The 15,543-nt window shown below is 39.4% G+C and overlaps 1 protein-coding gene across 1 annotated transcript in view; it reads left to right on the top strand.

The window, feature by feature from the left end:
* Nucleotides 1-12,013: 12,013 nt before the first annotated feature.
* Nucleotides 12,014-15,543, top strand: part of LOC126188365 (cyclic nucleotide-gated cation channel beta-3-like) — a 318,171-nt gene continuing 314,641 nt past the window's right edge. Inside the window, exon 1 of the mRNA XM_049929963.1 lies at nt 12,014-12,260. Coding sequence (XP_049785920.1) covers nt 12,218-12,260 — 43 coding nt within the window. The 5' untranslated portion in view covers nt 12,014-12,217. The remainder of the gene's footprint in view (nt 12,261-15,543) is intronic.

Raw genomic sequence — 15,543 nt, 5'->3', positions numbered from 1 at the left:
TAACACCCTAAAAATATTTAAATATTTGAAAATAACTAATACAGTACCATGTTGTTGTTGTGGTGGTCTTCAGTCCTGAGACTGGTTTGATGCAGCTCTCCATGCTACTCTATCCTGTGCAAGCTTCTTCATCTCCCAGTACCTACTGCAACCTACATCCTTCTGAATCTGCTTAGTGTATTCATCTCTTGGTCTCCCCCTACGATTTTTACCCTCCACACTGCCCTCCAATACTAAATTGGTGATCCCTTGATGCCTCAGAACATGTCCTACCAACCGGTCCCATCTTCTTGTCAAGTTATGCCACAAACTCCTCCCCAATTCTATTCAATACCTCCTCATTAGTTATGTGATCTACCCATCTAATCTTCAGCATTCTTCTGTAGCACCACATTTCGAAAGCTTCTATTCTCTTCTTGTCCAAACTATTTACCGTCCATGTTTCACTTCCATACATGGCTACACTTCATACAAATACTTTCAGAAATGACTTACTGACACTTAAATCTATACTCGATGTTAACAAATTTCTCTTCTTCAGAAACGCTTTCCTTGCCATTGCCAGTCTACATTTTATATCCTCTCTACTTCGACCATCATCAGTTATTTTGCTCCCCAAATAGCAAAACTCCTTTACTACTTTGAGTGTCTCATTTCCTAATCTAATACCCTCAACATCACCCGACTTAATTCGACTACATTCCATTATCCTCGTTTTGCTTTTGTTGATGTTCATCTTATATCCTCCCTTCAAGACACTATCCATTCCGTTCAACTGCTCTTCCAAGTCCTTTGTTGTCTCTGACAGAATTACAATGTCATCGGCGAACCTCAAAGTTTTTATTTCTTCTCCATGGATTTTAATACCTACTCCGAATTTTTCTTTTGTTTCCTTCACTGCTTGCTCAATATACAGATTGAATAACATCGGGGAGAGGCTACAACCCTGTCTTACTCCCTTCCCAACCACTGCTTCCCTTTCATATCCCTCGACTCTTCTAACTGCCATCTGGTTTCTGTACAAATTGTAAATAGCCTTTCGCTCCCTGTATTTTTACCCCTGCCACCTTTAGAATTTGAAAGAGAGTATTCCAGTCAACATTGTCAAAAGCTTTCTCTAAGTCTATAAATGCTAGAAACGTAGGTTTGCCTTTCCTTAATCTTTCTTCTAAGATAAGTCGTAAGGTCAGTATTGCCTCACGTGTTCCAGTATTTCTACGGAATCCAAACTGATCTTCCCCGAGGTCGGCTTCTACTAGTTTTTCCATTCGTCCGTAAAGAATTCGTGTTAGTATTTTGCTGCTGTGACTTATTAAACTGATTGTTCGGTAATTCTCACATCTGTCAACACCTGCTTTCTTTGGGATTGGAATTATTATATTCTTCTTGAAGTCTGAGGGTATTTCGCCTGTTTCATACATCTTCCACACCAGATGGTAGAGTTTTGTCAGGACTGGCTCTCCCAAGGCCGTCAGTAGTTCCAATGGAATGTTGTCTACTCCGGGGGCCTTGTTTCGACTCAGGTCTTTCAGTGCTCTGTCAAACTCTTCACGCAGTATCGTATCTCCCATTTCATCTTCATCTACATCCTCTTCCATTTTCATAATATTGTCCTCAAGCACATCGCCCTTGTATAGACCCTCTATATACTCCTTCCACCTTTCTGCTTTCCCTTCTTTGCTTATAACTGGGTTTCCATCTGAGCTCTTGATGTTCATACAAGTGGTTCTCTTATCTCCAAAGGTCTCTTTAATTTTCCTGTAGGCAGTATCTATCTTACTCCTAGTGATATGTGCCTCTACATCCTTACATTTGTCCTCTAGCCATCCCTGCTTAGCCATTTTGCACTTCCTGTCGATCTCATTTTTGAGACGTTTGTATTCCTTTTTTCCTGCTTCATTTACTGCATTTTTATATTTTCTCCTTTCATCAATTAAATTCAATATATCTTCTGTTACCAAAGGATTTCTACTAGCCCTCGTCTTTTTACCTACTTGATCCTCTGCTGCCTTCACTACTTCATTCCTCAAAGCTACCCATTCTTCTTCTACTGTAATTCTTTCCTCCATTCCTGCCAATTGCTCCCTTATGCTCTCCCTGAAACTCTGTACAACCTCTGGTTCTTTCAGTTTATCCAGGCCCCATCTCCTTAAATTCCCACCTTTTTGCAGTTTCTTCAGTTTTAATCTACAGGTCATAACCAATAGATTGTGGTCAGAGTCTGACAATTTAAAACCTGGTTCCTAAATCTCTGTCTTACCATTATATAATCTATCTGATACCTTTTAGTATCTCCAGGGTTCTTCCATGTATACAACCTTCTATCATGTTTCTTAAACCAAGTGTCAGCTATGATTAAGTTGTGCTCTGTGCAAAATTCTACCAGGCGGCTTCCTCTTTCATTTCTTAGCCCCAATCCATATTCACCTACTACGTTTCCTTCTCTCCCTTTTCCTACACACGAATTCCAGTTACCTATGACTATTAGCTTTTCGTCTCCCTGCACTACTTCATCATATATTTCTTCAATTTCTTCGTCATCTGCAGAGCTAGTTGGCATATAAACTTGTACTACTGTAGTAGGTGTGGGCTTCGTATCTATCTTGGCCACAATAATGCGTTCACTATGCTGTTTGTAGTAGCTTACCTGCGTTCCTATTTTCCTATTCATTATTAAACCTACTCCTGCATTACACCTATTTGACTTTGTGTTTATAACCCTGTAGTCACCTAACCAAAAGTCTTGTTCCTCCTGCCACCAAACTTCACTAATTCCCACTATATCTAACTTTAACCTATCCATTTCCCTTTTCAAATTTTCTAACCTACCTGCCCGATTAAGGGATCTGACATTCCACGCTCCGATCCGTAGAATGGCAGTTTTCTTGCTCCTGATAACGACATCCTCTTGAGTAGTCCCCGCCCAGAGATCCGAATGGGGGACTATTTTACCTCCGGAATATTTTACCCAAGAGGACGCCATCATCATTTAATCATACAGTAAAGCTGCATGCCCTCGGGAAAAATTACGGCCGTAGTTTCCCCTTGCTTACAGCCGTTCGCAGTACCAGCACAGCAAGGCCGTTTTGGTTACTGTTACAAGGCCAGATCAGCCAATCATTCAGACTGTTGCCCTTGCAACTACTGAAAAGGCTGCTGCCCCTCTTCAGGAACCACACGTTTGTCTGGCCTCTCAACAGATACACCTCCGTTGTGGTTGTACCTACGGTACGGCTATCTGTATAGCTGAGGCATGCAAGCCTCCCCACCAATGGCAAGGTCCATGGTTCATGGGGGGGACAGTAACAGTACCATAGTAGTATAGTAATACAGTACTAAACTAGTTCAAATATTTCGAAACTGAAAATTTAACATTATGTATATATTTAATTCTCTATTTTATAAAGACTTTTAATATTGCTCTAAATGCCATTATTAGAGCTAGAGTGTCTTTAGAAAGGTGCAAATGTCGACTATCTGACTGGATTACTGAATATGAAGTCATCAATGACTGGTCGGATATCCAATTAATCCAAAACATCTTAGTGGGCATGAAGGACAGCCAAGTTGTTCAATCCCTTCTGTCCCATTGCTGATCGGAGATATGACTTCAGATGTCTAAGGACGCTAAATGACTGTTCTGCTGTTACTGTCATAATTGGAACTACTTGGAGAATCTAAATGCACTTCATTACTTCACATAACATTTCTCCAACTGCAGGCTCTTGTGTAATGTACTTTCTTACATCATGCATGTTTTTTAAGACGAGCTGTTTTTTATTAGCAATATTTGCTAATATCCCCCCCCCCCCCCATGAACAATGGACCTTGCCGTTGGTGGGGAGGCTTGCGTGCCTCGGCGAAACAGTTAGCCGTACCATAGCTGCAACCACAATGGAGGGGTATCTGTTGAGAGGCCAGACAAACGTGTGGTTCCTGAAGAGGTGCAGCAGCCATTTCAGTAGTTGCAGGGGCAACAGTCTGGATGATTAACTGATCTGGCCTTGTAACACTAACCAAAACGGTCTTGCTGTGCTGGTACTGCGAACGGCTGAAAGCAAGGGGAAACTACAGCCGTAATTTTTCCCGAGGGCATGCAGGTTTACTGTATGGTTAAATGATGATGGCGTCCTCTTGGCTAAAATATTCCGGAGGTAAACTAGTCCCCCATTCGGATCTCCGGGCAGGGACTACTCAAGAGGACGTCATTATCAGGAGAAAAAATTGGCATTCTACAGAGTGGAGCATGGAATGTCAGATCCCTTAATCGGGCAGGTAGGTTAGAAAATTTAAAAAGGGAAATGGATAGGTTAAAGTTAGATATAGTGGGGATTAGTGAAGTTTGGTGGCAGGAGGAACAAGACTTTTGGTCAGGTGAATACAGGGTCACAAATACAAAATCAAATAGGGGTAATGCAGGAGTAGGTTTAATAATGAATAAAAAAATAGGATCGCAGGTAAGCTACTGCAAACAACATAGTGAACGCATTATTATGGCCAAGATAGACATGAAGCCCACACCTACTACAGTAGTACAAGTTTATATGCCAACTAGCTCTGCAGATGACGAAGAAATTGAAGAAATGTATGATGAAATAAAAGAAATTATTCAGATAGTGAAGGAAGACGGAGAGAAGGGAACGTAGTAGGTGAATATGGATTGGGGGTAAGAAATGAAAGAGGAAGCCGCCTGGTAGAATGCTGCACAGAGCACAACTTAATCATAGCTAACACTTGGTTCGAGAATCATAAAAGAAGGTTGTATACATGGGAAAAGCCTGGAGATACTGACAAGTTTCAGATAGATTATATAATGGTAAGACAGAGATTTAGGAACCAGGTTTTAAATTGTAAGACATTTCAGGGGCAGATGTGGAATCTGACAACAATCTATTGGTTATGAACTGTAGATTAAAACTTAAGAAACTGCAAAGAGGTGGGAATTTAAGGAGATGGAAACCGACTAATCCAGAGGGTGTACAGAGTTTCAGGGAGAGCATAAGGGAACAATTGACAGGAATGGGGGAAAGAAATACAGTAGAAGAAGAATGGGTAGCTTTGAGAGACGAAGTAGTGAAGGCAGCAGAGGATCAAGTAGGTAAAAAGACGAGGGCTAGTAGAAATACTTGGGTAACAGAAGATATATTGAATTTAATTGATGAAAGGAGAAAATATAAACATGCAGTAAATGAAGCATGCAAAAAGGGATACAAACGTCTCAGAGCGACAGGAAGTGCAAAATTGCTAAGCAGGGATGGCTAGAGGACAAGTGTAAGGATGTAGAGGCTTATCTCACTAGGGGTAAGATAGATACTGCCTACAGGAAAATTAAAGAGACCTTTGGAGAGAAGAGAACCCCTTTTAATAATATCAAGAGCTCAGGTGGAAACCCAGTTCTAAGCAGAGAAGTGAAAGCAGAAAGGTGGAAGGAGTGTATAGAGGGTCTATACAAGGGCGATGTACTTGAGGACAATATCATGGAAATGGAAGAGGATGTAGACGAAGATGAAAGAGAAGATATGATACTGTGTGAAGAGTTTGACAAAGCACTGAAAGACCTAAGTCGAAACAAGGCCCCAGGAGTAGACAACATTCCATTATAACTAATGATAGCCTTGGGAGAGTCAGACCTGACAAAACTCTACCATCTGGTGAGCAAGATGTATGAGACAGGCGAAATACCCTCAGTCTTCAAGGAGAATATAATAATTTCAATCCCAAAGGAAGCTGGTGTTGACAGATGTTGACAGATGTGAAAATTACCGAACTATCAGTTTACTAAGTCACAGTTGCAAAATACTGATGCAAATTCTTTACAGACGAATGGAAAAACTGGTAGAAGCCAACCTTGGGGAAGATCAGTTTGGATTCCGTAGAAATGATGGAACACGTGAGGCAATACTGACCTTACGACTTATCTTAGAAGTAAGATTAAGGAAAGGCAAACCTACGTTTCTAGCATTTATAGACTTAGAGAAAGCTTTTGACAATGTTGACTGGAATACTCTCTTTCAAATTCTGAAGGTGGCAGGGGTAAAATACAGAGAGCGAAAGGCTATTTACAATTTGTACAGAAACCATATGGCAGTTATAAGAGTCGAGGGACATGAAAGGGAAGCAGTGGTTGGGAAGGGATTGAGACAAGGTTGTAGCCTCTCCATGATGTTATTCAATCTGTATATTGAGCAAGCAGTGAAGGAAACAAAGAAAAATTCGGAGTAGGTATTAAAATCCATGGAGAAGAAATAAAAATTTTGAGGTTCACCGATGACATTGTAATTCTGCCAGAGACAGCAAAGGACTTGGAAAAGGAGATGAACTTAATGGATAGTGTCTTGAAGGGAGGATATAAGATGAACATCAACAAAAGCAAAACGAGGATAATGGAATGTTGTCAAATTAAGTCAGGTGATGCTGAGGGAATTAAATTAGGAAATGAGACTCTTAAAGTAGTAAAGGAATTTTGCTATTTAGGGAGTAAAATAACCGATGATGGTCGAAGTAGAGAGGATATAAAATGTAGACTGGCAATGGCAAGGAAAGCGTTTCTCAAGAAGAGGAATTTGTTAACATCGAGTATAGATTTAAGTGTCAGGAAGTCGTTTCTGAAAGTATTTGTATGGAGTGTAGCCATGTATGAAAGTGAAACATGGACGATAACTAGTTTTGACAAGAAGAGAATAGAAGCTTTCGAAATGTGGTGCTACAGAAGAATGCTGAAGATAAGGTGGGTAGATCACGTAACTAATGAGGTGGTATTGAATAGGATTGGGGAGAAGAGAAGTTTGTGGCACAACTTGACTAGAAGAAGGGATCGGTTGGTAGGACATGTTTTGAGGCATCAAGGGATCACAAATTTAGCATTGGAGGGCAGTGTGGAGGGTAAAAATCGTAGAGGGAGACCAAGAGATGAATACACTAAGCAGATTCAGAAGGATGTAGGTTGCAGTAGATACTGGGAGATGAAGAAGCTTGCACAGGATAGAGTAGCTTGGAGAGCTGCATCAAACCAGTCTCAGGACTGAAGACCACAACAACAACAACATAATATCCCTCATAGACATAAGATGGCAGAGACTGTCTACAACTGCCTAGTCTAAACTGTGAGCAGTGCAGTGCACATAACATGCTTCTGGTTGTATATTCAAAACTTACTCTTTTAGTCCTTTGCACTTACCTCTCATATTCGAGGCACCATTATATCACTGTCCTCTTAAATTGTCCATTGACAAATTAAGACGAGCAAAAAAGTCTTTTAAAATACTAAACAGACTCTGTGATTCAGTGTTTGGGGGTCTCGTATAAGCCAATGAAGTCTTTGTGGATGATTAAGGAATCATCTACAGCACGAATACAAAATGACACTTGTTCATGAATCGAAGAATCACTTGTTTCGTCAACCATGATAGAAAAGTGTTCAGTCTTCTTGATTGAAGCCAATACATTTCTCAGCACAGACTTTCCTAGTAGATCAATGATCTCGTTTTGAATATTGTGGGATGTCCACGTATACCCTGAACGCTCTAACCAATCTTTATTCAGGTTGTCATTCTTTCGGAGTTCCAACAATTGAAAAAAATTTGAGTTCACATGTTCGTGCTCTCTAATTGCTAGTCCTTGTTGGCAAAGAAATTTGACGGTAGTAAAAGTTGTCTCAAGAGCTAAATAGCCTTTCTTCATATCACTATCTAACTGTTCATTCAATTGGGAGGCCACACTTTGGTTTCAGAACACATTCTTTATGTGTAACCATATTTTCATTCAGACGGGATTTTTCCAAAGCTTTTTTCCAGTTAGAAAACCCTACAGAACTAAATACATATTTTTTTGAAGAAAATTTTATTAAATTTTTTGCATCTGCCTCTTTGCAGCTTTTGCAATAAACTTTATTGGTAGATGCTTGATACTCTAGCTATGTATTTTTGATCAAACAAGACTTCTGAAATGATCTTCCCTTACTGGATTGTCCAGGTTTCGGCTGTGAACGGTTCTTGCCTGAGGATGACGAAACAACTGATGACACAATAATTGTTGGAGGTTGACTTGCAGTATCATCAACTTCCAAGCGCGCCTTTTTGGTAACAAATTTATCCATTGTAAACTTAATTCACAATATTCTATGGTCATACAAAATAGTCCACTAGACACTAAACTCGCAACACTAAACACATCTGCAGAATGCACTGATGGAAACTATCCACACTGAATGACTCGACAGCTGAGTGAGCTTTATATAGCTGCATCGCCGTAGTGTCTCGAAGCGTCAAGGCAACGCGAGTCAGAGGGTTCCAGGCGCTTCTACTCCAATCCTTTCGATGTCGCCACGGCCACAGCGCTGGCCCGCCGGCGCCAGACTTTACCCGAAGGTTCGCGCACCGGGACAAAATCTGAGTGTGCCTGCAGTACCGTAATACTATCATGATTCACACAACTCGTTTTGAGGGGGCTCGGGCCTCCGCAGGCCCTATGGAGTCGGCGCCTGTGATTATGTCACGTGGCGCAGAGTTTCCTTACTGCTGATGTTGTGTCCGGAACAGATAATTACGATCACTCGCAGTCTCTAATAAATATTGGGTCGTGTAACAAGATACTTATTCTCAACATTTAACTAATGTAGTACACAGAAAATTGTGAATGATTAGAACCTCCAGACCATGGAGGTAAAAGTAAGAGGAGTTGTCATGATGTCACAAACTTAAAGCCGACCCAAGTGAAGATCCGCCATGTTAGCTACCCCAAAACATTCGCTTCTGGTGGTTTGATTCCGTGTAGTCGTGAAGTTTTTTGATAATAAAATGCCGGCTTGCGTCGCTTACCGGTGTACTAATCGTTCTGATTGTAGTCTTAAGTTTAAACAAATCACATTTCATTCGTAAGTGGACTTATTTAAGAGCTATTTTCTTATATACACGTGAAATTCTGATGCACTGTTAAGTTTTACAATATGGTTTTATTTCTGTGATTTGACTTTAGATTTCCTATCAGTCCAAAGCGAAGAGCTCTCTGGAGGTGAGCAATACTCTTCGTTTTCATTGTTTGGTTATTCCCAAGTAACTGAAAAGCCCTAGCAAGAAATATCTTGGAAATGGAGACTAATGTTTTAAAATGCAATAATTTAATATAAAAGTAATGTAACTACATGTAGTTAATTAAATCTTCAGTAAAATGTGTGTAACACCTGTTACAGTGGTTAAATTATAAGTACTTAAAGGGTTACATATTTGTTAAGGCAACGTTCCCTACCTAAGTCTAGGCTATTTAGATCATTACAATTAATCACTGTGTTGTCGTGTTACCCTGTAAATTGCTGTTATTTGCCACCCTGAATTTCACTTGGTAGGTACAATTTAAAAACAAAGCAGATGTGTAAACTACAATGGGCCTGACAATCTTAAATTCAGTTCTTTTCTTTCGTAATTTAACGACTCTTTCACTTTGTTGACATGACAGTTGGCTTGTTTATATCATCCCTGCATACATCTATGGGACACCAAAGGAAATAAGGTAAGTTCCTTGCAAACTTGACTTGAAACTGCAACGAATAGAAATCGGTGCCTCTAAACTATCAATCATTGCTTTTGGAGTTCTGGCTTTATCAATTATTGACACAATCACAATGAAAGTGAATAGAAATGGATTACGAAAGCACGCTTTTCATAGCACATACTTCTCTTCTCGGTTATTCGAAGTTTATAAACAAAAAGGAATGACAGTACTGAGGCCAGAAGCGTGATATTTTCGTGTCGTATCACTGTATCAAACACGCATTTAAGACCAGAAAAACGTTTGAAGTTGCGTTCCTTATGCTGTGTTGTTCACTAAAACAGTGTAACATTTACTATATAAAACAAATGTCACGTGCACACGACAGAAATAACGAAGAAGAAGCAATTGTAAACATTCGTCTGCTAATGTTTTGGGGGATCCAAATGGCGGCAGGCCCCGCCCACTGGCTTCAAAACAACGTACAGCGTAAAGCCCGGTCCACACGCAACGATCTGTCTGCGCAGACATCGGCGCAGATGTCTGTACATGCAAAAGATCGCTGCAAATGTGGTGTGTTCACACGACACAAACCCCAATCTACTACTCGCCCGCCATCTGCCGGTGTAGAAAAGAAATATCAGTGGCAAGCGACTACGCTCCCCGTAAACGTCAAAAATTTAATTCAGTTATTTTGAAATATAGAAATGGAGGAAGTTCTGTTGTGGTCTGTGTTCGCAACTTGTGTTGCAAAAAACATTCAGACCAACCGCAGGAAACAGAGAAAGCGGGCAAAATGGTGTAGACAGTGGCTGCTAAAGCGAAAGCAGTTTTCTCACGTAAATTTACTGCGAGAGTTGCAGGGCGAACCTAACGACTGGCGAAATTATTTGCGGAACGATGTCGAAACTTATAATTATCTCTTAATGCTTGTAACCCTTCATATTATGAGAAAAAATACTTGTGTGAGAAGGGCAATTTCCCCTCATGAACGGCTGGCGGTAACATTGACACTCCAATTTCATCTTCAATTGTACTCCTGTTTGGTCTTGGCGTTTCTTGATCACTAAGAAAGCCAAGCAGATCAAAATACCATAACATTGGCTGGTATACTTGATCTATTCCTACACCAGATCTTCTAGATATCTGAACTTTGGATAACTCTTTTCGGTAAACAGTTCGCAAGGATTTTTTTATTACTGCTTCTCTGTTTGCCGAGGCGTCAACTGCACGCAATTTTTTCAATTAGAGCATTGTGTGCTGCTGTCTTTTTGTCTCGGTCACCGGTCACTATATTCTTTACTTTTAATCTTCCACAAACATGGGTGGTTGCTACATATTTCAATGAATTCACTTACAAACTCTCGAGAACACTGACGAGTATCAGCCATTTTAATGCCCTGTGCGCACAAATACAAACACTATTTATTTTTTTTTTATTTTTATTTATTTAGACTGAGCAAATAGCTGTTTCGCCCCAGATTTGCGGCGATCTCCTGTCCACACGCTCCAACTTGTCTGCGCAGATGTGGTTTGAACCCACAGATTTGAGAGGTTTCGCTCAAACCTCCAACTCCAACTTCCAGGTTTGCACACACCTCAGGTTGGTGCAAATCTTCTGTCCACACGCAACGATCTGTCTGCGCAGATCTGATGTGCGCAGACATTTGCGCAGACAGATCGTTGCGTGTGGACGGGCCTTAAGTCTGTAGCGCCATCTCCCCTTATTCTACCTCCATGCTCCGGACACACACAGCAACAAGGAAAAACAAACACTATACAACAGTACTGGTCACGCAAACACTGAATAACAGGCATTACTCATGGCTGACTTGGAACACTTTGCGTCACAGTAATTTTCACTACGTGCACTTGTCACTACATTCCTTTACGATACCCTTGTCCAAATGATGTCGACGTATTGCTTCTCTGTCTTGGATCGTTACTAGGCAGGACTGATCGCGCAAGTAGAGAAGATTAAAAAAGTGCAGCTTTTTTCATTACACGTCTGTTTAGTAAGCGCGAAAGCGTCACAGAGCTCCTCGTGCAACTCTAATGGTAGACGCTACACTAAAAATGTTAAACACACATGGTATGCCTTACTTCTAAAATTGCGAGGATGAAAGAGGCACACAAGGTATTACTTCATCTTATACAAATCTCTTGAAAAAAATCGTGAAGATAAAATTAGAGGTTTTTCAACCGATACAGAGCTTTAACAGCAATTGGTGTTCCCTCTCACCATCTGGAACTGTATCAGGAGAGGACAGTAGACACGAAATAGGACCTACTCTCTGCAACCACTCCAAAATCTCTTGCTGATTATGCGTGGGGATGTAGATGATGCCAAATATTTTATGCCGGTTTTTCATATCGCGTATCAGTAAAACAGGCGTTAAGAGAAATAATATATTTAAAGTGGACTGGTGAATGGGATTCGTTACATGTTACTTTCACGTTTCTTCCAACAGTCTCATTTATTCTTTGCAGAGATTACAGAAGTCGGTTAGCGTGAAAGTAGTTACCGGTACCTACGCTTTTTTTTTCTAACTTCTGTTTCGCAAAGGTATTAACCGCTACGTTGCATTCAATAAGTTGAAGTAACGATAATCTCTAAAAGAAAGTGTAAAATCGGGATCTGAAATGTCACAACACTTTCCAAGGAAATCTATTGGCTAATCGCTCTGCATGGAAAAGAAATTATTGTATACTGCACCTGCGAGATTTTAAGATAATGACAACAATAAGCAGTGTCAACCTTTTTATTGATGCAATGTGTAACTGTAAAATGGTTGTACACGTCTCCATTGGTTTCAAAGTTCTGATTTGTGTTATTTAAGCATGATTTGCTTATAGAACTGTGCATTGCAAACAGAAGGTCACCAAGAGTGTCAGTTCCACATTAAATGAAAGGGAAAACGCAGAAAAATGCCAGACGCAAGAATGAAAGAAATGCAGTTCTCTAATTCATCCATTGATCACAAAGAAATGTATGACCTTGTAGTGCCCGATAGAGACAAATCTTTCTGGAAAAGTTGCATTTATTTACAATTTCATACATATTGGGTAGCAGGCATTCTCACCTCGGTCATGCTTACGTTTATGATTACTGTTTATGAACTCGCATATGTGTTCGAAGCAAGTGACGAACATTTCTCAATATTGTATTTTGGAATAGTATTTGATGTTGTTTACGCCATTGACATTATAATGGCGCTTATTTACAAATTAAATGAAGAATTAAAAGCCGTGGTTGTGCATTCTCCAAGGAATGGAATATTTATAACAATTGATGCTCTCTCTATAATTCCTATGGAGTTTTTTGTACTTACTGCTAATTTACAAGAATATTACTATTCTGTGAAATTTAATCGAGCATTCCGGATTTACAGAATTTTGTCGTTTCTAGGTAAGTATTTCAGCCAAAAGCAGAGAATCAAAAACTCTGCTAATATTTTCACGTTTTATTTATTTGTAGTCAGTCATCGAATGCGTTTCGATTGCAATTTTCGAGTGATGATTTTTTCTAAACGTGCATCCTTGGATTATATTCATAAGAAAACCGATCTTGAGATGTCCCGACCAAACAGATATCGTTCAGATGTAAATAATTTGATTTGGTTTATTGATCCTTCTTTAAGCATTTTTCGGGTCAAGGGAAGCGTCCGATTCCACCCGTCTGCTTTGACCCTTGACGTACGGGTGATGTGTTGTGTGACGTCATTACGGCGCGGAGTTTGAGTTAGTTGTGTTTGTAGATGGTGTCTTGTGTTTGATAGTGCCCTCAGGTGGTGTGTGTACTTATGTGTAACACAATATGCTTGCTGAGAAAAACATTTCAACAAATATAAATGAGATATGCTTGATACATGTTAATCATTAAGTTTAAATTCATTATGAAAATAGAACAACAGTAGGATACAGTAGTATTTTTTTAAGGCACAAGCAAAATAGTGATCATGTCGTACAGCAATTTCAGTTTTATAGATTAGATCATTTTCATTACGTATTTTAAATTATTCTATAGCGTAGAAGGTTTTTTTGTGCAAGCCACCTTTCTGTAATAGTTCTGAAGACATTTAGTGATACGCTGTGTGGTAGCTGATAACATATTAAATAATTGTATTCCTATGTATGTGTAACTAATTTTTTTCTTAAGTCAGATGACTGGGATGTCCATCAACAGCCATTGATGTTTGTCATAATTATGTACAGATGATAAGGATGGTCTCTCACTACCAATACTGGTAATACAGTTTTAATCAATTCTATTAGCTTTCACTCCTTACCAAGGTTCAGCAGAGTGTTGCATGTAGTTTCTCATCTGCAGTTATGGCAGTTGGCATGGTACTTTTCCATTGTGCAGATATCATGAAACTTTAGTGCTAATTAATAGTGACACAGTCAGCGAATTTCCTTTGCATTCCATGCTAAATAATACGTCATAAAGGAAAATGGGCTTAACAGTGTGGTATTTTACTCCTCAGAAGTATTGTTGTGGTCGCAGATTTACCTGTACCATAGAATGATGTCGAAGCTAGTTTAAAAGTGTGAGTTGTGGTAATATGTTCACCTGTAAAGTAGTCTAATATTTACGTTTGCACTACGTTAATGAACTTTGCCATATTAAACACTTTTTTCATTATAAAAACAAAGTGCAAGGTAAATTCAGAAAACATGCATGCAGATAAGGGAGAAGACTCTAACAAGTATTTTGGTGCATATTATGTACATTATATTACACAAGAAACACGTAAAATGCAAGGGGGTCTGCTACCTAACTTTTACTGGTAAATCAGCAGGGTAGGCCAACTGCTCTGTGCAGACAAGTTGAAGCTCTTATAAGTATGTATGTACACAGTTTCCTGTCTGTCAGCATATGACATTTACTGATAATGCTATATTTTTGTAGGAGATCTAAATTGGGAGTCAAGAGGAATGTTTGATATCATTGGTGTTGGCCAGTGATGTAATGTTAATGCCTACTGTCACATCACCGTTTGCACATTAAAAAATTAAAAAAAAAAAAAAATTGGTTGTGGTGACACACTGATCTGGAACTTAGTCTGAGTTGTAGGTTAGGTTGGAAGGTGACAATTTAGTTGTGAGTAGGTGAAGTCAATGAATGTGATACTAAGAAACCTGGTTGTGGTTACAGACTTATTGTACCGTAGCCCATTTACAAAAATTGCCAATAAGATCATGCTGTAGTTGCCATATTGTTTATGGCGTTTGTCCCATGTTTCATATGTCACTGGTCAAAGCTGGTGACTCATATCAAACATTCCTCTATATTCCTAAATTGAACTAATTGTGTTATTTCAAGAAAGAAATCCATCTGTGGAAAACTAAAATTCGAATCACCATCTTCATCAGCTCTTTATTTGCCTTTCAGTATGTTTTCCCTTTACATACAAAGCCTTCTCTTAGCTTCTCCATGTGTTCTTGTTTCTAAACTTTCAAAAGACATGCTATATCCAGTTCAGAATTTGTTATAGGTTCTACATCTATATACATACTCCACAAGCAACCGTATAATGCATGGCAGAGGGTACCATGTACTACTACTAGTCAGCCCCCTTCCTGTTCACCCACAAATAAAGGAAGGGAGAAACAACTGTCTGAAATCCTACTCATGTGCAGGTACTGTGACTGAAATATGATGAAAAGTGAATAGCAAGGGTTGACAGTGTTAAATTCTTGGGAATGTTGTTGTCTTAAGTCCATACACTAATTTGATTCAGCTCTCCATCCTAGTCTGTCCTTTTTGTGTGTCTAATTTATTCCTCTCATAACATACATTTTACAGGTCTTCTGATTATACTGCAGTGGAACTGTATCAATTTTTGGCTTATGATGTACATTGTTACATAACTTCCTTAACATTAATCTTACCAGCACAGGTTTATGTTGAACAAAACAATGTTATCAAATTGTTTCTCTTGTGATGTACCAGCACCTAATACATACAGTATTACACACAACACTATGATATTAAATAGTTGCAATGTTCAAATGGTCACCTCATCATTCATAAATTCCCCAGTTGAGTGGTAGCAT

This window comes from Schistocerca cancellata, chromosome 5 (genome assembly GCF_023864275.1).
Source record: "Schistocerca cancellata isolate TAMUIC-IGC-003103 chromosome 5, iqSchCanc2.1, whole genome shotgun sequence".
Classification (NCBI taxonomy): Eukaryota; Metazoa; Arthropoda; class Insecta; order Orthoptera; family Acrididae; genus Schistocerca; species Schistocerca cancellata.
The sequence above is the reverse complement of the archived record's forward strand: the minus strand, read 5'-3'. Positions and strand labels throughout refer to the sequence as shown.